This window comes from Mandrillus leucophaeus, unplaced genomic scaffold (assembly GCF_000951045.1).
Source record: "Mandrillus leucophaeus isolate KB7577 unplaced genomic scaffold, Mleu.le_1.0 Scaffold1520, whole genome shotgun sequence".
Classification (NCBI taxonomy): Eukaryota; Metazoa; Chordata; class Mammalia; order Primates; family Cercopithecidae; genus Mandrillus; species Mandrillus leucophaeus.
This window is the reverse complement of record NW_012101500.1, coordinates 330,725-354,281: the sequence shown is the minus strand read 5'-3', so window position 1 is coordinate 354,281 and position 23,557 is coordinate 330,725. Positions and strand designations below refer to the sequence as shown.

At 37.2% G+C, this 23,557-nt stretch overlaps 1 protein-coding gene across 1 annotated transcript in view; it reads left to right on the top strand.

The window, feature by feature from the left end:
- The window catches only part of CHM (choroideremia (Rab escort protein 1)), a 184,215-nt gene that overhangs the window by 47,717 nt on the left and 112,941 nt on the right, over window positions 1-23,557 (top strand). Inside the window, exons 3-4 of the mRNA XM_011975228.1 lie at window positions 19,588-19,660; window positions 22,498-22,622. Of these exons, the coding sequence (XP_011830618.1) occupies window positions 19,588-19,660; window positions 22,498-22,622 (198 nt within the window). The remainder of the gene's footprint in view (window positions 1-19,587; window positions 19,661-22,497; window positions 22,623-23,557) is intronic.

Genomic DNA, 23,557 nt, shown 5'->3' with positions numbered 1-23,557 from the left:
TACATTTCTGTAGACATATGTTAAACTAAAGTGAACTTCTGCTATATTGTAATTGAGGGAGCTCTATTTTTGTGTGCCAGCTATCTGCCTCAGTAAATGTAAAATCTGTAGTTTTTTTCAGAGGCTACAATTACTGTAAATATTAATGAGCTGCGGGCATGTGAAATTTAAAGAACAGATGTGATTTAAAAGAGCAATTTGCAATTCTTAAATGTAGAGATTGGCATTTACTTTAAACTTGAAGTTGTTAAAGGGAGGTGTAGTAAGCACGGAAGTTGATACTTCGACAAAATCTACTTCTGTTTTTGTTCAGTATAACTTCAATTTCTATAGTTGTTCATTTACATGATCTCAATTGATCCTTTTTTCTGATCATTTATGTCATTTGGTTTTATATTTTTTAAATATCAGTCTTCACTTTGTTATATACTACCTTCATATATATATTAACTGAATTCATTTAGATTCAGCTTTTCTTATTATTAAAAAGAGAATACTTAATATTTAGGGTCTTTACATCTCATTATACTAAGTGTTTGGTGAATTTATGTCATGGGTCCAAATAATTGTCATAAATACAGTTGTTGATTTTTAAATCTTATATAATAACCATATTATTCCTAAAAGTTGAAAACATTGTTATGTTTTAATAATTTCACCAAGTAAGCATATTCATCTAAATAGTATTATCTTAGATTAAGAATTGATGATGTCATTGTTATATGTCTGTCAGTCCCTGGGCTAGATTTCTCTTTGGCCTGACAAATGAAATTTTTTTTTTTCCTAGGTAGGAGTTGTGACTAGTTAGGAGTTGTTTTTTGTTTGTTTCTTGGTTTGAAAAAAATCCTTTTTTGTATAATTATAAAAATATACATATGCTTGTCATAAGAATTCAAGCAACGTATATATCTATATATTACAAGCATATATGCATACATACATGAAAGATATACATGTCATCCTTCCCATATACCACTCCCAGTAGACCATCAATATAGATTGTCCCCAACTTCTGATGGTTTGACTTATAGTTTTTCAACTTTATGATGGTATAGAAGCAATACTCATTCAGTAGAAATCATATCTCAAACTTTAAAATTTGATCTTGGGCTAACAATATAAAATAGGATACTCTCTTGTGATTCTGGGAAGTGACAGCCAGTCACAGCTTCCAGGCAGCCATGTGATCTTGAGGATAAATAGTTGATATTCTACAGTGTTGCCTGATGATTTTGTCCAACTGTAGTTCAATGTAAGTGTTCTGAAGATGTTTAAGGTAGGCTAGGCTAGGCTATGGTGTTAGGTAGGCTAAGTATATTAAATGCATTTTTGATTTATGATATTTTTAACTTACTGTGGGTTCATCAGGATGTTATAAGTCAAGGCACATCTGTATACATGAAAAATGAAAAATACGCATTATCTTTCCCACATACCACTCCCAGGAGACTCATTATAGTTTGTTATGTTCTGTGCAGGGGACTTAAGAGAGAAAATTTCATGACAGATGAAGGAATGTATGAGTGAAAGGATAAAATGAAGTGAATTGAAGTAGTGAAAATATGCCATAATAGTATCTCACCATTACCTCTGTGTATTTACTCATTCTTTTCACATTTGAGAATATTATTTAGTAATATTATGTTAAAGAACAATAAAAAATTAATTTTTTTTAACAAATAAATAGTTGACAAAAGCTACAAAACTAAATGAGACCATATAGGAATGTATAAAGAAAATTCATCCCAATAGATTTCTTGGGAGCTGTAGAGCTATGGCTGACAGTCATTTCAAAGTGTAGCTTGAAATCTCTATTGTGCTACTGAAGATTATCAGGATATCTTGTAGTTTCTTCACTTATTTATTTATTTATATAAATATGTTGCCCAAACTGGAGTGCTGTGGTGCCATCTCAGCTCACTGCAACCTCCGCCTCTTGGGTTTAAGCAATTCTCCTGCCTCAGCCTCCCCAGTAGCTAGGATTACAAGCATGTGCCACCATGCCTGGCTAATTTTTGTATTTTTAGTAGAGATGGGATTTCACCATGTTGGCCAACCTGGTCTCAAAGTCCTGATCTCAAGTGATTTGCCTGCCTCAGCCAAAATACTGGGATTACAGGTTTGACCCACCGCCACCAGCCAGCTTCTTCACTTTTAAGGGAGAGTTAGAATTTTTTTCTTCAGGGCTTTGTATGGTAGGGTAGGTAGTAGTGGTGGGGAAAGTGGAGTAGGGGCTTTTTGTGCTCATTTTTTCTCCAGCATTGACTTGACATTGTATTGACATCCATTTTCTTACGTGTCGTTATTGGCTATGTTGTGGCACTCAAGTGGGAGACCCTAAAACTTGTCAATAATTGCTACTTCTCAAGAAATATAGAAATTATAATGTAATTAGAAAGCAGTTATAAAACTGATTCAGGTTATGTTCTTTTCTAGTTCCTGGGTATCGAGGTGAACAATAAAACAGACTATGACCCCTGCCTTTGTGATGGACCTTGGACCCTAGGGGGTATAGACATTAAACATGCTCAAATTTTATATTATAAACTGTACTATGAAGGGAAAAAGGGGAGCAGTACTAAAGAATAATAGGGGCATCATTTAGATTTGGTGGTAGCAGGTTGGAGTGAATTGGAGTGGCCACAATGCAATAATCCCTTATTGACTTCTCACTGTGGATATGACACTCTGAAAGTGTTTGAAATATAAATGAAAGAAAATGACAGAGGCAAGTCTTAATCATATTAGGTTTATTTGCCAACATTAAGGACATGTGCCTGGGAGGTAGGTCTTTGCCTTTCTCCAAAGATGATTTTGAGGGCTTCAGTATTTGAAGGGGAAAGGGCAGATGTTGAGGGAAGAAAAATCTTTAAAAACTGTGTCAATAGATAAAAAGACAAAAGGTTTGCATCCTTTTGAATCTTTAATCAGCTTTCACTGAATACACAATTTTCATGTGAGCAGAGGTAGAGGAAATAGCCACTCATACCTTCATCAGGCTCAGTGAATCTGCATTTTTACATAAGATAGTGTAGACAATAGGGTGGAGGAAGCAATCAGATACTTACTTGTCTTAGTAGTGGTGGGGAAAGTGGGGAATTTCCTTGTGGGCAAATTGTGAGGGAGGTATGTTGCTTTTTATCTTCATAGCCATCTTATTTAGCAACCAAATGGGAAGCAGATCTGCATGACCCAGTTCCCAGCTTGACTTTTCCCTTGGGCTTAGTGAGTTTGGGGTCCCAAGATTTATTTTCCTTTCACAGGGAGCCAGCATTATTTTCCTGTTTAATCCTTTTATAGAAATAGTTGATTTTTTTAGTAGAGCCAGGTTTTTTTGGCTTGAAAAAGCTCTACCTCATTGACTTATTTCAGAAATTGCATCTGTATTCGTCAAGTCAATTTTATGCTATTTTTCTGCCTTGGAAATTAACTGTACATATGTAGAATTAAGTGAGAAATTTAGTTGTGATGCCCTGCTTTGGTAATGAAAGGACAAAAGTACTATGTGTAGATGCTCAATTGTTATTTGCTCTTAAAACAGTATTCATTCAACAGCTATTCCTGTGAGGTTTCTTGTTAGTGGCTTGTTTGGAAACTAAGATTTGTTAGTTTATATTTTCTTTACTGCAAAAGTAAAATAAAATGGCTCTTTCTCTTCTACCAAAATAATCATATATATGTGAATAAGGTAACTAAAAGATAAGTATTTTAAAGGTTTTAGATTCAAGACTACTGTTATGCCCAGACCGTTTATTCCCCGAAGAAGACCACCAGAGTCCAGAGTCAAAGCTAAGCAGCAAGGATCTTTATTACAGGTTCGAACCTGGAACTCTCCCTCGCTGGAGAAACGAGACGGGCAGGAGAGCTCCCCCACTGAGCTCCGAACAATGTTATATAGTCTAAGAAAAGTGGGCATAGAGTTATTATACAAATCAGATATATGATTGGCTAGTGTTTGAACAAGGCGATTTGGCTAACTATGATTGGTTCCCGCCATTTCTGATATTTTGGTTCAAGCTTTGAGGCGGGAGAGCAGGTTTATGGCAGCAAGAGTTTATCTTACTTAAACACGTCTTGTGACCTTGCCTCAGAACTTACAAAATCTCTGGTATGTGCAAAACAAAATCTCTGGTACGTGCAGAAAACCAGGTACTCACAGAACTTACGAAATCTCTGGTATGTGCAAAGATTAGAGAGTAGAACAAGGGTGTAGCAGGTGGGGGGCAGGTACACATCTATCTTTGTGTCCTTTCACTACCATAAAGGGATAGGGGAATAAAGTAAACATAACTTCACTTAGAAGAAATTATCTATTTAGATAAATAAAACAGTACAACCCTGTAAGGGTGAGAAAAATGTATAAGTATCTAAGAATCAGTGTTAACTTAGTTTTCTCTTTCCCTTTTTCCCCCATGTTGAAGACAGATTTTATGATGTCTGTGGAAATAATTTATGAGTGAAAGTGATTGTCGTTTGTTCAACCTAATCTAGTATTCAAGATGTAACCTGTTGAAGCCAACATGATGTAATAATAGCTACCATTTACTGAACAGTTACTGTCTTACGTGTCCGTGTGAAGAGACCACCAAACAGGCTTTGTGTGAGCAACATGGCTGTTTATTTCACCTGGGTGCAGGCGGGCTGAATCCGAAAAGAGAGTCTGCAAAGGGTGCTGGGATTATCACTAGTTCTTATAGGTTTTGGGATAGGCGGTGGAGTTAAGAGCAATGTTTTGGGGGCAGGGGGTGGATCTCACAAAGTACATTCTCAAGGGTGGGGGAGATTATAAAGAACCTTCTTAAGGGTGAGGGAGATTACAAAGTACATTGATCAGTTAGGGTGGGGCAGAAACAAATCATAATGGTGGAATGTCATCAGTTAAGGCTTTTTTCACTTTTGTGGATCTTCAGTTGCTTCAGGCCATCTGAATGTATACCTGCAGGTCACTGGGGATATGATGGCTTAGCTTGGGCTCAAAGGCCTGACAGTTACTTGGTGCGCTACTACGTATTTTACAAGTGTTTTAACTTATTTATTACATTTCTCTAAAATAAGTATAATTTGCCTCCTTTTGCAGATGAGGAAACAAACTCAGAGTCCAATGTCACATGCATATTAAGGGAACAACCAGGTTTTAAATCGAGGTCCGTTTGACAACAAAGCTTGTGCTCTTTCCTCTAAGATAAGCTGTAGGGTTGGAAAAGACACAAATACTGGGTTTGATGGTGGGGAGGTCTGGTTCAAGTTATGACTCAGTCACTGATTATTTATGTGACTTGTCTTGTTTTCCTCAACTGTGAAACGGGTCTAGTGCAAAACCTCCTTTGAAGAGTCACTGTGAGGTCCAATGAGTTACCTGTAAAAAGTTGAGGTGTGGCTGCCAAGGCCTGATAATAAAATGTAGCAGGTTCAACAAAACTTTTTTTTTTTTTTTTTTTTTTTAATAATAAGGAATGTTTTCACCCTCTACTTTGGAGGGCAGAGTGGGAAAAATATTTAAAAGTAATTCATGTATTTGTATGGTCTTAAACCAAATGTCATTATATTTTTAGGTCACTGAAATCCATATTGACATTTGCAAATTTCAGGAGCTTCATTTGCAAATGATAATATAGTTTTTGCATGAGGAGAGAATTTTTTTCCCCTAGAGCTCAAACAGAGGCTAGATGGAGACAGCTCTTAATGTAGAAATTGTGAAACATCAGCTTCTCTCTAGATACCACTTTGACTTGTTTATTCAGTGGATTTGAATTAAGACAGCTTTCATATGACTAGAAAAATACAAGCAAAGATAATTGAATGTACTGCTTCTACATACAACTCCCTTCTCCCCTTGAACAATTTCTTTACTATCCTTCCTCTTTCGAAAATAAAGAGAAAGGTTTTTCTATTATATTTTTTGCCTTCTTATTTTTTTGTTTGGTTTTAGTTTTATTGTTTTGTTGACTTGCTTTGACTTTGAAATGGCAACTGTCCCTACCAACCGTTGGGTGGGGTGGTAGTTGAAGGATACCAGTCAGTTTCACAGCTGAAAGTATGCTCTGCAGCAATAAAGCTTTAAGCTTTTATCTGACATTCTAATTTTGCTATTTTTCCCATTAATGAAAATGAAGTTTAATTTTCCCTCCCAAGAAAAAGGAAGGGTTAAATTTAAGGAACCATGAATACTCTGAAGTAGAGGATAGGGAGAAAGGGAGAGGGAATCATCTGTCCTTAACCCTTTGATCTGTCATTTCTGTCCTCTCAGCTGTGTCCCCATTCTTGTTTCTGTTTGTCTTCTTCCTTCCCAGGGTTGTCAGTGAACGTAGCAATGCCTGACTGGCACTGGACTGTGTTAATTGCTTGCACAGGGTGCTGGAAACTCCTGTGGGTACATTCTTCTGTGTTCACATTTTGCAAGGAGAGGAGGATGGTGATGATGCTGTTGATAACTTACTATGTCCTAGGCATTGCTTTAAATACTTTCTATGTTACAGGTAAAGAAATTGAATTTTAGAGTAACTTCTGTAAAATTATTGACTGAGATCATGCTGCTAGTAAAAGGCACGGCTACAATTTGAATCCAGATTTGTCTGGTGCCAAAGCCTTGATTAATATCATTGTATTCATCGTAATAATTCCCTTAGCTAACTATAATTATTATGCATTAAGGATTCAGAGATGACTAAGCTACTGTCCTTGCCCTTAAGTTGCTCTCTGTGTAGTCACAGGAAGCATTCATGTAATCTAATTATAAGACAGCATGACAAAAGTCTAATAGAAGTATGTGCAAAGCTATGGAAGCACAGGGATCGGTTCTTTTTGAAGAGTTGAAGGCTTCTCTTCACTCTTCAATCAAAGACATGATACTGGATTTGAGTAGTTCTGTCTGTTTTTACTAGTTTCATCATTAGTTTTATGGTGGAATAGCATTTGGGGCATAGGCAGTAGAACTAATAAAAGCAGAGAGATATGCAGGCACTTGGCTCACTCAAGCAGTTTTGAGTGTGCAGTTGTGGTTGATGCATGGCAGAGAAAGGCAATGTCCAGAGATAAGACTGGGGAGTTAGGATGGCACTAAGTTTTGAAGGGTCTTATAGCAATGCTAAGGATTTTGGACTCTACTCTAGAAGTATTAGTGAGCCATTAAACATCTTTAAGCTAGAAATGGCTTAATACGGTTTGCCAACACCTGATCACAATGGCAGTAGTGTGAAGATTGAATTGAAAGGGAAAGAAACTACAGGCAGGGAAACCTTTGATAAGACTAATGTCATAGATAGATAAGAGGGAGTGAGGGCCTGAAATAATGCAGCAGTGGTAGGGATAGCAAGGATAGAAGGGGCTTAAGAAATTAACTAGAATGGATATGTGAGGAAGGAATGATGAGTGATTTTAAGATATTTTTATTTTTTATTTTATTTTAGCATAGGAGGTTGTAAGGATGGTGTTGCCATTTATTGAGATAGGGAAACTGAATGGATGACCAAGTTGGGGGTGTGGGACAGGTAATAAATTTGTCTTTTGGACATGTAGAGACTAAAGTACATCTGGGACTTTTTGTGAAAGGAGGTGTCCAATAAGCTCATGACTCATGATCTATGTTTTCAACCAACTAGAAGTAGATTTGAGTCTGGAGCTCAGCAGAGGGGCCCAGATTGGAGAAACCAATTAGTGAGTCATCAACAGAGAAGTGATAATTGAATCACTGGAAACAGATGAGATCTCACGGAGGGAAACAAAAATTGAGGGCAACCTTTATGTATTATTTGCTCATCTACCTGCCTTGGTTGTCTATAAATGGATTTGAATGGGTGGACTAATGTGTAATGACTAATAACTCAAACATAGGAAGATCTCTCTCCAACCCTAATGACTGCGAATACAATCTAGTATTTCTTTCTGGCAGGCCGATCTGATTACCAAACTTCTTGTAGATTCATAGGGCTCTCTTAAAACCAAGTAACATTTCAAAACAACATGTTGTACGTGAGAAATATATATACACTTTGTGTTTGTCAATTAATAAAAGCAAATGAGATCCTGGTCTTCGTCTCTGACATTAGAATTGCTTCTGCATACTCTATCATAGAGGCCCACTTTCCTTGATCTTGGAATGAGGAGATGGTGAAAGGAGCTCAGCTTTCTTGTGTAGCAAGTGTGTGGAACTTACAGTAAATGAGAATTTGTATAGGAAGTAAGTCCAGTATATTTTCTAGCCTATTCTATTATTTGTCACCAAGGAGATAGTGACATGTCATGACTCTTTGTGGTACTTCAACCAAATTTAAATGAAATAGAGACTCTTTTAATGTCCATAGTATGTTGTACTCAATAATATCTGGCAAATCAATAGTAGTAGACATGCCAGACTATTATTTTCCTATTCTTATCAAATGTGTGAAGGTATTTGTGCACATTAAATGTGAGATAAACAATAAAATTGGTTGTATTTTAGGTCCTAGAAATGAATAGTTTCCCCAGCTCTGACATTAGAGTAATCATAGCCATGGAATTATTATCCAGATGAATTGGGGTAACAAAATAAAAGCTAGATTTCATTCCATCTACTGTTTGTAAATAGATGCCACTGTCTTTACTTATAGTAAGTCAGATTCCAGAATTTGTATTATATGCTTATGTTTATAATTTAAATATTCTGATCTTGTAAATTATAGGAGACAGCGTGTTTAGTGGAAGGAGCAGAGGCTTCGGTGCCTGATAGTCCCTGGTCTTAAATCTGGGTTTTGCCATTTCCTAGCTGAGTGAGTTAGACAGTACTCAGCTTCACAGTTGTTGTTTTCTCCCTAATTGTAAAATGGGGATAATTGTAGCACCAATCTCTGGATTCTTGTGAGAATAGTGAATATAAAATGCCAAACTCAACGTATTTAGTAACCTATTTTTCTTGTTCTACTTAACATGGATTAAGCCAGCATTTCTCAACATATGCTTTATTAAGCCCTAATCCTTCAATATACTTTTTTAAAAAAACATGTTTGTTGGTTAACTAAATTTGAGAAATTCTGCCTACTGCTATAATTCCCTCTTGGAGAGCTATAACAGACATTAATGTATTTAATCGTGCTGAGAAGCCGCCACATAAACAAATCTTTTTTTGTTGCTGTTGTTTAAATTTTTCAACCTAACATTTTCCAAATTTATTTTGTTACTGTGCATTTCTTTTCTTGGAACACCTATTAATAATAGCTCATTTTGATGGGGTACATTTTAGAAAAGGTTAATTTAGTAATCAGGACCAGGTACTACTCAATTAAGTGTTTAACTTCATTGAACCACAGCTACCATTATATCTTGTGGACTAAATGGTGCTAGCCAGCTTAAAAGTTTGGGAATTTGTATGTTGTAATGGACAGGATTAGAGTTCAGGAGAACCGAGTTTCAATTGCAGTTCTGCAAATTGTAACTGTGTGGCCCTGACTAGTGACTAAACTCTACACAGACAAGTCATAGTGTTCTCATCTATGAAATAACACCCTTTCTATCTGCCTCACAAGATTGCCAGAAGAATCTGTGAGAAAATAGTTGTAAAAACAAGTTGGGAAATTAAAACTGCTGTCAATGGAAGATGGTATTTCTACTACTCTAGGAAAAGGAATTGTAGGAGCAGTGAATGAATAATAGGACAGTCTGAGATTGAGCTATGCTGTTCTTGTTCCCATCGAGCAACCTTGGATATCATCAGCTACCTGCCTGAAAACATTTTCAACTCCTAATTTCTTAATAATTAGAATGGTTCCCAGATGAATGTGCTTGAATGTCAGTAGCTTCATCTTTTGTTACTGTTCTTGGATTTGCTTACAGAAGCCGTTTCACAATACAATATGTAGTTTAGTAGCATTTAGCTATGCCTGCTGCTGAATATTCAACACTGAATTGTAATTATGATGTACAATGGAAAAGAAGATTGTTAGGATTTAATTAATAAGCTCTAGTTAATGGGTTTAATGCTCAGCCTTCTCATATAGTTCAACTTTCTTTGAGTCTACATGTAATATTTCTTTTCTGTTGAGATGTTAAGCAAACTGATATTGCTTTAACATTAAACACCATGTGAAGGATGAGAAAGATCTTGATTAAGTTTCAGTACTATTTTTTTCTATTATCTTCTTGATGAGTGTTAAGGGAGGGTTGTATAATTTATTTCCTTATTGTTTCTGGAAAACCTTAGGTGGCACTCTGAATAAGCTATGCAAAGCTTTCAAAAGATTACAACCATGTTTTCTACAATTTTTTTTTTTTTTAACTTTTAGGTCTACAGGTACATGTGAAGGTTTGTTACATAGGTAAACTCGTGTGATGGGGTTCATTGTACACATTAGCTCAGCAACTAGGTATTAAGCCCAGTACCCAAAAGTTATATTTTCCACTCCTCTTCCTCCTCTCACCCTCAAGTACACCCCAGTGTTTGCTGTTGCCTTCTTTGTGTTCATAAGTGTTTATGATTTAGCTCCCACTTGTAAGTGAAAACACTTGGTATTTGGTTTTCTGTTCCTGTGTTAGTTTGCTAAGGATAATAACCTCCAGCTCCATCTGTGTTCACGCAAAAGACACAATCTTGTTCTTTTCTATGGCTGAATAGTATTCTATGGTGTATATATACCACATTTTTTAAATCCAATCCATCATTGATGGACATTTAAGTTGATTCTATGTCTTAGCTATTGGGAATAGTGCTACAGTGAACATTTGCAGGCATGGGTCTTTATGGTAGAATTATTTATATTCCTTTGGATATATACCCACTACTGGGATTGCTGGATTAGATGGTAGCTCTGCTTTTAGCTCTTTGAAGAATGTTCATACTGCTTTCCACAGTGGTTAAATTTACACTTCCACCAACAGTGTACAAGTGTTCCCTTTTCTCTGCAACCTTGCCAGCATCTGTTATTTTTTGACTTTTTAGTAATGGCCATTTTGACTAGTGTGAGATGGTATCTCATTGTGGTTTTGATTTTCATTTCTCTAATGATTAGTGATGTTGAGTTTTGTTTTTTTTTTCATATGCTATTGACTACATGTATGTTTTCTTTTGAAAAGTGTCCATGTACTTTGTCCACTTTTTAATGGGATTGTTTGTTTTTCTCTTGTAAATTTGTTGAAGTTCTTTTTAGATGTTGGATATTAGACCCTTGTCAGATGCATGATTTGCAAAAATTTTCTCCCATTCTGTAGGTTGTGTGTTTATTCTGTTGATAGTTTCTTTTGCTGTGCAGAAACTCTTAAGTTTAATTAGATTCCACTTGTCAATTTTTGCTTTTGTTATGATTGCTTTTGGTATCTTTGTTATGAAATCTTTGCCCATTCCTATGTCCAGGATGGTATTGCCTAGGTAGTCTTCCAATGATTTAATAGTTTTGGGTTTTGCATTTAAGTCTTTAATCCATCGAGTTGATTTTTGTATATGGTATAAGAAAGGGCTCCAGGTACAGTCTTCTACATATGGCTAGTCTGTTATCCCAGCACAATTTATTGAATAGGGAGTCTTTTCCCCATTGCTTGTTTTTGTCAGCTTTGTTGAAGATAGGTGGTCATAGGTGGGCAATCTTATTTCTGGGCACTCTATTCTATTCCATTGGTCTATGTGCCTGGTATCGTACCAGTACCATACTGTTTTGGTTACTGTAGCCTTGTAGTATATAGTTTGAAATCTGGTAACGTGATGCCTCCAGCTTTGTTCTTTTTGCTCAGGATTGCCTTGGCTATTTGGGTATTTTTTGGTTACACATACATTTTAAAGTAGTCTTTTCTAGTTCTGTGAACAGTATTGTTGGTAGTTTGATAGGGATTGCATTTAATCTGTAAATTGCTATGGGCAATACGGCCATTTTAATGATACTGATTCCTCCTATTCATGAGCAGGGGATGTTTTTACATTTGTTTGTGTCTTTTGATTTCTCTGAGCAGTGGTTTCTAATTCTTATTGTAGAGAACTTTTACTTCCCTGGTTAACTGTATTCCTAGGTGTTTTATTCTTTTTGTGGCAATTGTGAATGAGATTGGCTTTCTGATTTGGCTCTTGCCTTGCCTATTATCAATGTATAGGAATGGTAGGGATTTTTGAACATTGATTTTGTATCCTGAAACTTTGCTGAAGTTGTTTATCAGCTGAAGGAACTTTTGGGCTGAGACTGTGGGGTTTTCTAGATACAGAATCATGTAGTCTGCAAACCAAGACGGTTTGACTTCCTCTTTTTCTTTTGGATGCCCTTTATCTCTTTCTCTTGCCTAATTGATCTGACTAGGACTTCCAATACTATCTTGAATAGGAGTGATGAGAGAGGGCATTCTTGTCTTGTGCCAGTTTTCAAGGTGAATCCTAGCTTTTGCCCATTCAGCATGATGTTGTCTGTAGGTTTCTTATAGATGATTCTTATTATTTTGAGATGTATTCCTGTAATACTTAGTGTGCTAAGAGTTTTTAACATGAATGAATGTTGAATTTTATCAAAAGTCTTTTCTGCATCTATTGAGGTAAACGTGGTTTTTGTCTTCAGTTCTGTTTATGTGATGAATCACATTTATTTATTTATGTATGTTGAAGTAACCTTGCATCCCGGAGATGAAGCCTGCTTGATCGTGGTGAATTAACCTTTTGATTTGCTACTAGACTCCATTTGCAAGTATTTTGTTGAAGATTTTTGCATCAATATTCAATCAAGGATATTGGCCCAAAGTTTTCTTTTTCTATTGTATCCCTGCAAGGTTTTTGTTTCAGGATGATGCTGGCCTTGTAGAATGAGTTGGGGAGGAGTCCCTCAGTTTTTTTGGAATAGTTTCAGTAGGAATGGTACCAGTTCTTCTTTTGTGCATCTGGTAGAATTCGGCTGTGAATCCATCTGGTCCTGGGCCTGTTTTGGTTGGTAAGCTATTTATTTCTGATTCCATTTCAAAGCTTGTTATTGGTCTGTTCAGAGAATCAGTTTACTCCTAGTTCAGTCTTGGGAGGGTGTATGTGTCCAGGAATTTATCCATTTCTTTTATGTTTTCTAATTTGTATGCATAGTGGTGTTAATAGTAGCTTCTGATGGTTATTTATATTTCTGTGGGGTCAGTGGCAATACTCCCTTCGTCATTTCTAATTGTGTTTATTTGTGTCTTCTTTCTTTTCAAGTCTAGCTGACGTCCTATCTATCTTATTAATTTTTTCAAAAAGCCAACTCCTGGATTCATTGATCTTTTGAATGGTTTTTCCTGTCTTCATTGAAATTCTTGGTTGCAAATCTTTTTCTTTAAGAATGTTGAATATGGGTTCCCACTCTTTTCTTGCTTGGGTGGTTTCAGCTGAGAGGACCACTTTTAGCTTGATGGGGGTGCCCTTTCTCTCTAGCTGCCCTTAATGTTGTTTCTTTCATTTTGCCTTTGGAACATCGGAAGATTACGTGTTTTGGGGATGATCTTCTTGTGTAGAATCTTGCAGGGGTTTTATGTATTTTCTGTATTTGACTATTGGCCTCTCTAGCAAGGTTGGGAAAGTTATCATGGAAGATATCCTGAAATATGTTTTCCAAGTTCTTAGCTTTTCACCTGTCTCTTTCAGGGATGCCAATGATTTGTAGATTTTGCCTGTTTACATAATCCCATACTTCTCAGTCATATTGTTTATATCTTTTTATTGTTTTTTATTTTTGTTGGTCTTATTTTAGAGAACCAGTTTTAAAGTTCTGAGATTCTTTCCTCAGGTTGGTTTATTCTGCTGTTAATACTTGTGATTGCATTGTGATATCCTTGTATTGTGTTATTCTGCTTTGTCAGATTTGTTAGTTTTTTTTTTTTTTTTTTTAAATTGTTTCAGCTGTTTCATCCTTCAGCTCTTGTATTGTTTTATTGTGATTCTTAGCTTCTTTGGGTTGGGTTTCTCCATCTTCCTGAATCTCAAAGATTTTCATTTCTTTCCATATTCTGAATTACATTTCTGTCATTTCAGGCAGCTCAGCCTGGTAGAGAACTCTTGTTGGAGAACTGGTGTGGTTGTTTGAAGGACGTACGACACTGGCCATTTGAGTTACCGCAGTTCGTACATTGGTTCTTTCTCATATCTGCCTGTAGGTATTCCTTTAACTGAAGCATAGACTGAGTACAGTCAGTAGACTTCTTTTCTGGTTCTTTTCACAGGACCAAGGCTTTGTGCACAGTCTTTATTGGAAGCTGACTTCTTGTCTTTGGTTTAAGAGAGGGCTATGTTAGTGAGTATTTTTGGTCTTGAAGCCTTGGCGTGTCATCCAGTAGGTGGCACTTAAGTGTTCTGGTTAGTTGGTAGATTCTTGCTTGGTCGTGTCTCTGCTATGTTTCCTCACAGTTGCAGCCATGTTCCTTATCAATGCTCTGAAAGTGTGTGTTCCTTTCCCCCTTGAGTGCTGGCTGTAGACCATTACTTGGTGCTCCTGGGCTGCCCACTGAAACTGGGGTGATCTCAGCGTTTATGTTTTTTCCACAACTTGGAGGCAGCAGAGTAAGGGACCTTAGTAGTGATTTTGGCCAAGGGTCTTTTACTTGTACCGTGGGGGCTCCACCCCAGAGAGATGCAGGTCAGCAGTTGCTCAGTGCGAGCAGTCCAGGATTCAGGATCTGTGCTCTGGGCCCAACCTGGGTGTTCTCTAGTGGCGAGCAGTGGGGGGTGGGTGCAACTTACGGGAAATGGAGTGACCCCTTTTTCTGTCGACTACAGTTAGTTGGAGGTTTGGGTAAAACACTTAGGATCTTTGCTTCTTCACTAGTCCGAGGGTAGCAAGGGAATTCCACTGCAGAGGCAGTGGCAGAGAGGCTTTCAGATGCTCCTAGGGGCTCTGTCCAGGGAGTTGCCAAGCTGCTACTGGCTTAATAGCTCTGGTGTGGGTAGCTGGTGACCCAGGCCTGGAGGACCTGCCTGGTGAGGAGTTATGGGAACGGGCTCCCGTGTAACAGTCTGGCTGCTTTTCTGTAGGGCTGCTATGGTATGCTGGGTGCCTGCTCCAGTTGCTAATGACCTTGGATTTTCCAGTACCTCCAAGTATCAACATTGAAGGCTGTGAAGCAGCAAATATGGTGGCCTGCCCCTCCCTTTGGGAGATCTATCTGAGGAAGATGTGGACTTGTTGCCAGACTTAAGGCACCTATAGGATATGGCTGGAGACTTTGGTTGGGAGGTCCTGCCTCATAAGGAGGAATGGGATTGAGGTTCCACTTAAGAAATGCTGTCTGGCCATGTTTTTGTAGAACAACTGTGCTGTGCTGGTGGACCGCTTCCGTCCCTGGTTGGCTTGGACTCCCCAAAGCCCAAAGGCTGGAATGGCTATGTCACCCAAAGAGCAAAGATGGTGGCGCACCCCTCCATCTGGGAGCTTCCTTCCAGGGAGTTTTCATATCTCTTTTGGCCAGACAACACTGGCGAGGGCTGCTGGTTCCAGTTGGGAGGTCCCACCCAGTGAGGAGGAATGGAATTGGGAATCACTTAAAAAAGCAGTCTGGTCACATTTTCATAGAGTAGCTGTGCTTTGCTCGGGGACCGCTTCTGCCCTGGCTTGAACTCTTCAAAGCTCTAAGGGTGGAAGGGCTAAGTTGCCCAAACAGCAAAGATGGTGGCCTGCTTTTCCCTCTGGGTGCAATGTTTGAAAATTTGAAACCAGGGAGGTTTCAAATTTCTTTTTGGCGAGAAAACACTGGTGGGGGTGGCTGGAGGTCCTGGTTCAGAGGTCCTGCCTAGTGAGGAGGAATGGGAAAACAGCAGTCTGGGCCCGGGTGCGGGGGTTCACGCCTGTAATCCCAGCACTTTGAGAGACCGAGGCAGGCAGATCATGAGGTCAAGAGATCAAGATCATCTTGGCCAACACGGTGAAACTCTGTCTCTACTAAAAATACAAAAATTTGCTGGACGTGGTGGCACATGCCTATAGTCCCAGCTACTCGGGAGGCTGAGGCAGGAGAATCGCTTGAACCCGGGAGGTGGAGGTTGCTGTGAGCCGAGATTATGCCACTGCACGCCAGCCTGGAGACGGAGTGAGACTTCATCCAAAACACAAACAACAACAACAACAAAAAAAACGTCTGGCCACGTTTTTGTAGAGCAGCTGTGCTGGTCTTGTGGAACTGGTTCTGACCTGGGATGGCTTGGACTCTCCAAAGTCCAAAGACTGGAAAGACTAAGTTGCCCAAATAGCAAAAATGGCAGCCCGCCTCTCCCCCTGGGAGCTCTGTCTCAGAGAGGTGTGATGCTGCTCCCTTTGGCTGGCTAGAATTCCAAGCCAGTGGTTCTTATCCTGTGAGGTGCCATGGAAGTGGGGCCTGCAGATTGTTGCTGCCCAGTCCCCTGAATTCAGCCCCTTTCCTAGGTATATGTATGGGGGTCTAGCCTCCCACTTCTTTGGAGTCGCAGCTTCTTTAGCCGGGTTGCCTGGAAGTTACAGTCAAGTCCTGACCCCACTCCCAGTTTGTGGTATTTTTCATCATAGATTAACTTTTTCCACAATTTTATATAAATGGTATCATACAATATGTACTCTTTGGCTAACGCTTTCACTCAGCCTAATGTTTTTGAGATTCATTTATGTTTATATAGCAGATGATTATTCCTTTTTATTGGTGAATAGTATCCCATTTTATGGATATACGACAGTTTGTTTATTCATTCTCCTGTTGATGGTTACGTGGATTATCATCAGTTTGGGGCTATTAATAAAGCTGCTGTGGAAAGATTTGTACAAGTATTTTTGTCAGTATATGCTTTTCTCATGTGTAATTGCCTAGAAATTGAAATTACTCGATCATAAGGCGGATATATATTTATCTTATAAAAAACTGCCAGATATTTTTAGAAAGTGCTTGTACCGTTTTATATGCTCACCAAAATAAATGAGCATTCTGGCCCTCTACATCAATACCAGGTATTGACAATCTTTTAAATTATTTTGGTGGCTGCATACTGGAATCTTATATGTTCATTTGTAATGCTACTATAATATGCACTTACCTAATGATATTGAGTACTTTTTCATGTGCTCATTAACCATGTTTTTTTGTGACGTGTCTCTTCAAACCCTTTGCCCATTTTTACCTTTTAATATCTATCTTATTAAGTTGAAAGAGTTCTTTATATATCCTGGATAACAAACCTTTAGTTTTACCTTTTTTTATTTTTTATTTTTGAGACGGAGTTTTGCTCTTTGTCACCCAGGCTGGATGGAGTGCAATGGCACAATCTTGGCTCACTGCAGCCTCCACCTCCTGTGTTCAAGCAATTCTCCTACCTCAGCCTCCTGAATAGCTGGGACTACAGATGTGTGCCCAGCTAATTTTTTTCTATTTTTTTTTAGTAGAGATGGAGTTTCATCATTTTGGCCAGTCTAGTCTCGAACTCCTGACCTCAGGTGATCTGCCCACCTCGGCCTCCCAAAGTGCTAGGATTACAGGCATGAACCACCGTGGCCGATCAATACCAAGCCTTTATTATATATATTTTGTGAATATTTGTGTCTGGCCCATTCATTTATTAAAATAATTTATTTTGTAGGGAGGTTTTTCATTTGAAGCCTAATTTATTAATAGTTTTAATTGCTTTTTGTGTCCAAAGAAACTTTTGTCTGTCCCTAATGTTGCATTTTTGATATACATTTATTACTTACATATTGGTATATCCATTCAAATAAATTTTACTTTAATCTTGAAGCTTTCACCCATCAGCCATTGATGCTCACTTAAGACCTTATGTTGATTGCAAATCAATCTAAGTATCTCAACAAAAAAATATAGAGTCAGTAGTTTCAGGTTTTTTTCCCCTCCTTTAAAGCCTAGGATATTTTCTAGTTTTGTAGTTTCAGGTTTTTTTCCCCTCCTTCAAAGCCTAGGATATTTTCTAGTTTTGTTGAGTTTTATATTTGAAGGATGAGAAGAGATAGCAGAAGTGTATTCTTCTCAGGCAAGAGGGATGAAAGTATAAATTGCTATGGGGAAACCTCAAATTCTAACATTCCTCTGTCTTCTCTATAGCTGCCATCACCCACCTTCTCCTTCCTTTCACTGTTCTCTCTGACGCAAGGGGTCACTGCTTGTAGGTTTCCTGATTCCAACATTTTAGTAAAGAGTGGCCATCTAGAATTGCTCCTATAGCTGAAATTGTAGCTAAATTTTAAAGACCACTGGAGATTCTGGACAGTGTATGAATTTACATTATTTCCGAAGAGACTGTCAGATGTAAGTACAATACGATTTATATTAATAAAGCTACTTTCCTAGGCGTTTTATTTAACCCTTTTCTCTGTTAGAGAAAAGCAGTACTTGTTTGGTAAAATGCTTGAGCCTAAAATCTGCTTACTTTTCAGACCTATGTCAACAGTTGATTTAAGAAACGTGAATCAGAATTGGGAGATGATCTCTAGTAGCATTATGCAAGAGTTATTTTATATTGTATTTTATTTCATTTCATTATTTTATTTTATGATGAGGTCTTGCTATTTTTCACAGGCTGGTGTTGAACTCCTGGGCTCAAGGACTCCTCTCTCTTTAGCCTCCCAAGTAGCTGGGATAACAAGTGTGTGCCCCTGTGCCTGGCTGGAAGAGTCATGTTAGATATCACATTATAAGTTTTATTTTTTGTTTAATTGTTTAAAAACCTTTCATGAATTTTTATTTTATTAGAGAAGCAGAGAAGCAAAAATAAAAATGAAACAAAACCAAGAATCCCTCCCAACCAGAACCAGAATGGGTGTTGTAGGTGGGGTCAAGTGTACTTAGGGGCTCATCATATAGAGTCAGTAAGTGCAAATCGTTTTACAAGGATCGGAGGCCCAATATGCAGTGAAGAATTAAAGAGTTCTGGTTGCAGAAAATCCCCACTTAATGGTCTAATGTCTACAAAGTTTACCTGATCCTAGTTAGGAGACCTCTGGGTTGTCCAAAACAGTGATCTTCACATGACTGAGGAATGCAGAATAATAGCTCACCCAGTTATTAGTGAGAATTTTGTTTCTGTTACACTTACTGCAAATGTCTTGACGTGATGTGAATAACTGTTTCCCAGGATCTCCTTTTATTTTTGACCCTAAAGGCTAAGAACAGCACAGGGTCTTCCACTTTATCTAAAGTATCCAATTGTGTGTCTGGGTGTTTGTGTACGTTTTGTGTTGGAGATGGGTTTGGTGGTGGGTGGTGGTGGTGGTGGTGGTGGCGGCGGAGGTGTTGGTGGAGGAGGAGGAGATTTAAGTACTTACAGAAAACTTAGCAGTTTTTTAGTAGCTTTTTTTGAGATCTATCAAGATTTTCTTCCTTGCCACATTTGTTAACCCAGGAGTCATATATATTTATGTTATCTGCTAAATGCCCATGTCAAGCTGTTCACATAATCAGTGGAGAAAGCTTTAAGGAAGCCAAAGATGTTTTTTTAACTCCTTATATGATGAAAAATTTCTTTTGGGATCTGAGAGGCCCACTTTTAGCCTACCTCTTCCACTTATGTGAGCATTCCAGTTATGTGTACTTTTGAACTCTTGAGGCAGTAATATTAAAAAGTGAAGTAAGTTTAAGTGTTAAAGATGGTTTGTTGATGAAGATCAGTGAATTGATTTTTATACCCTTTTCTTTACTCTTTTTTTTTTTTCTTTTTTTAAATTGTTACAGAAGAAGCTACTATGGAGGAAACTGGGCCAGTTTTAGCTTTTCAGGACTATTGTCCTGGCTAAAGGAACACCAGGTAAAGTTTGTATCTGATCTTTTAATTTGCTTTGTTTTATTGTATGTTACATAGTAACCCTGCATTGAAGAAAACCCTAAGCTTCACCTGCAATACGGGATTGATTCTTTATTTTTCTTCACTTATTTTACAAAAAACATATAAAGTCACCTTTTCAGCTAATATTTTCCCAGTGTCTTTATCCCGTTTTAAATGTAAATAGAGGCCGGGTGCGGTGACTCATGCTTGTAATTCCAACATTTTGGGAGGCCAAGGTGGGCGGATCACCTGAGGTCAGGAGTTCGAGACCAGCCTGGCCAACATGGCAAAATCCCGTTTCTACTAAAAATACAAAAATTAGCCGGGCATGGTGGCACGTGCCTGTAGTCCCAGCTACTCAGGAGGCTGAGGCAGGAGAATCACTTAAACTGGGGAGGTGGAGGTTGCAGTGAGCCGAGATTGCACCATTGCACTCCAGCCTGGGCAACAGGGTGAGACTCTGTCTCAAAAAAAAAAAAAAAAAAAGAAATATATATATGTGTTTAAATAGAAATATTGGCTGAAGAGTAAACTGTTTATACTTAATAACCATTTTCTAATTATTTATATGCCAAATATGACAATAATTTTTCCCCAAAATCATCTTTAGAAAAAATATCCTAGTCCTTGTAAAATCTCTCATTTACTGTTTTCTCTTCGAGCCACTGCATTTTGGACAAAAGCCAGACAAAAAAAAAAAAAAAAAAAAAAAAAAAAAGCCTAACAATTTGGGGAAGATACATTGATTGGAAATGATCTCAGTGGTGATTTTATATTTATAGATGTCACCTGACAGAATCAGCCAAAAGAAAAATCAAAGAAATTTAGTATGAATTCAGTGATTTTTTTTCTAAGGGTAGGATCTCAATACCAAGCTGTTTAATACCATTATAAAGAAACTGTTTAGGGATCATGTATAGCATAATATGGAGAGTCAGTTATGGAGTTTGCTAACTTTTATAAGACAGATTTTAAAAAAGCTGTCCTAATCTTATGCAGATTGGTACGTGTGGCTTGAAATGAAATTTCTGCTGAGAGCATCATACAGAAGATCAGAAACTGCCGTATCGCAAAAGAATTTCGATGTTTGGAAAGGAGGATGATGTAGTCCAGAAAATTGTATTCAGTTAGCTAAGACTTGTTAAGCATTTATCATGTACCAAGCACCATTGCATTGATTGATTGATTTAATCAGTGTACATGACTTCATCATTGTGCATGACTCAAAAAGTGCCTCTCATGATGACAAAGACACTGATATTGAAGATACAGTGAAAATTCAGATTGAATATTGTTGCATGAAATGAGTGTAGAGAAACAAGCAATATTTGTAAAATAGCATTTCATATAATTCAAAGTGTGTAAGTCAAGAGAGTAAATAAGTAGATATTTAGCTGTTTGGTCTGTATGCTTAAATATTCATGTATTTACTTTGATCAGAAACTCTTTTTTACATCTTATTTTTGGGAGGTGTATGTGACGGTCACCTTATATTTAGGCTTATTTAGTACTTCCATAAGAAAATTTAGTGTAGATTCTCAGAACAACAATAACAAAATATACCCCAATAGTCTGAATGGAAGTTAAAAAAAATAAATTTGGTGATGTTTTATATTTATTCAAATAAAAATGTTTTTCTGGAAGTTTAGTTTATTTTAATGATTGTTTTACTCCAGGATCTTAACTCTGCCACTGTCTTTGTCTCTCTCCACTCCCTTTCCCTGGTCCACAGTTCTTTTCTTAGGCTGGTAACCTCATGTCTACACATTCAAAATTCTTGTATTTCACCTTCTCTTCTACTTACGTTGGGATGTTTAGTACTATCTAATATTATACTTGATAATAAGAGCTGTATGTCACTACTTTTCTTCAGTTTAAAATTTTAAACACAGGACAACAAAGCCTTTTAAAAATGTTTATTGCCTTTATGACATTTGTAAGTTTAGAAATTTTCTGAGATAAATTTACTTAAAAGATGTTGTAATTCTATTTTCCTACTAGTTCCTTTAGTATGTATAATACAATTTCAAAAAGTTTTCTCTGAGAAAGATGTGTATTACACAGCTTAAGATTTTAAACAGATTAAAAATTGATCCTTGACATTTGAAAAAGGTTTATCTTGACACCTTCAAAAATACTCTGTATTCAGATACTCCATAAAATATAATTCGGAATTATTGAACATTTTAACAGACCACTTTCAACCCTTAGTGAGAGTTTACATGCTTTGTTACACATTCTTGTTTTTTATTGTCTTTCTTGTTTTATAAGGTATTCAGGGACTAATTATTATACAGCCCTTATTTATACTGTGCTGAATATTTTTTAGAAGTACTTTTATATGTAATCAAAATTTGATATGACTAGTGACCAACCTTCAAAGATCTGAAAATAAATAGAATGAAGTTATTTTGACTCTACTGTTTCAACCAAAAAATGTAAAAAAACCCTGTTTTTATTAACGAGTAATGTATATGACAGATATACTTGATTCTCAGCAGATAGAGGGTTAGTTGTCCTAGTTCTTAAGCAATGTCTAAACAGCCATGTCCGAATGACTTTTTCAAAATTTCATATACCCTGATAGAAAAGTATAAATCAGATCTAGTTTTTGATAGTATAGATTTTACACATTGTTTTTCTCTCCTTCCTTTAAAGTTGGAACACTTGTTGGACTGTCTTTCGTGACTCTGAGTTGATATCCTTTGAGTTTTGGTAAGGTGAAATAAGCATGAATTTAGACAAGAGGTGCATTTTCTCAGAAAATGACATGTTTCACACTGCCCACTTTAATTAAAACTTATCTGTGTTTTGTTTAGGAAAACAGTGACATTGAAAATGACAGTCCAGTGTGGCAAGACCAGATCCTTGAAAATGAAGAAGCCATTGCTCTTAGCAGGAAGGACAAAACTATTCAACATGTGGAAGTATTTTGTTATGCCAGGTATGAAAAGTGTTTACTGCAGGTAAACTAAGTTAATGTCTTTTTCACTCTTCTTCAGAAGAAGCCAATAATAAAGATTTAGGTGGCATTGGTTGCTACAGGTTACATTAATATGCTGATTTTGCCTGTTTTTAAATGGAGCTTTCAGTTTTCTCTGTTTGGGTGATAATGATAACATCTTGCCTTAATGCCTTCGAATTTACCAAGCTGTTTTAAATATATTATCTCATTTGATCATTAAAACAATTCTGTGCTAGGGTAGGGCAGATAGTAGTAGTAATAGTTGGATTTTTTACAGAAGCCTCAATGGAACTTAAGGAGATTAAGTAGTTGCAGAAGGTCACGTGGCTTGGTAAATGGCAGGGCCACACTTAAGCTCTAGAGTGGTAGAACTCAAGATTAAATTCTAGAGTTTTTTCCTCCTGCTCCAGGATTCTTCCAACTATATCATCTTTCTTGAATAATACTCAGTGTAGCAAAATGGAAGATTATAATTTTTGAATAAATAAATTTTGTGGGCATAATGTTTGGGTACATATTTTGGTAAGTTAGGATAGAACAGTGGGAAGTAATAATGTTTTAAGTATCTTCCTCTGAGAGAGATTCACTGTTTAAAAACAATTGGGTTTGTTTACTTTTTCAAATGATATATGATTGACAGGTTAAAAGGTAATAATCACATAGTTAAGTCATTCAAGTAGTTGTAGAGTCCAGAGGTTTAGAACATCAGACTGTCAGGCACTTTAATAGTAATTAAAACTTAAAATTCAATACACCAGAGATTCTTCAGGATACGCTTTGTCATCTTACATATCATTTTTGTGGCAGAGTGTTAAGCATGAGCCTGTGAAAAGTTTGGGAACGTGCTTGACTTCTTAAGCTATGTTCATATCTTTCATGTAAGTAGCATTCTTTCCCTGTAATATGCAGTTTGT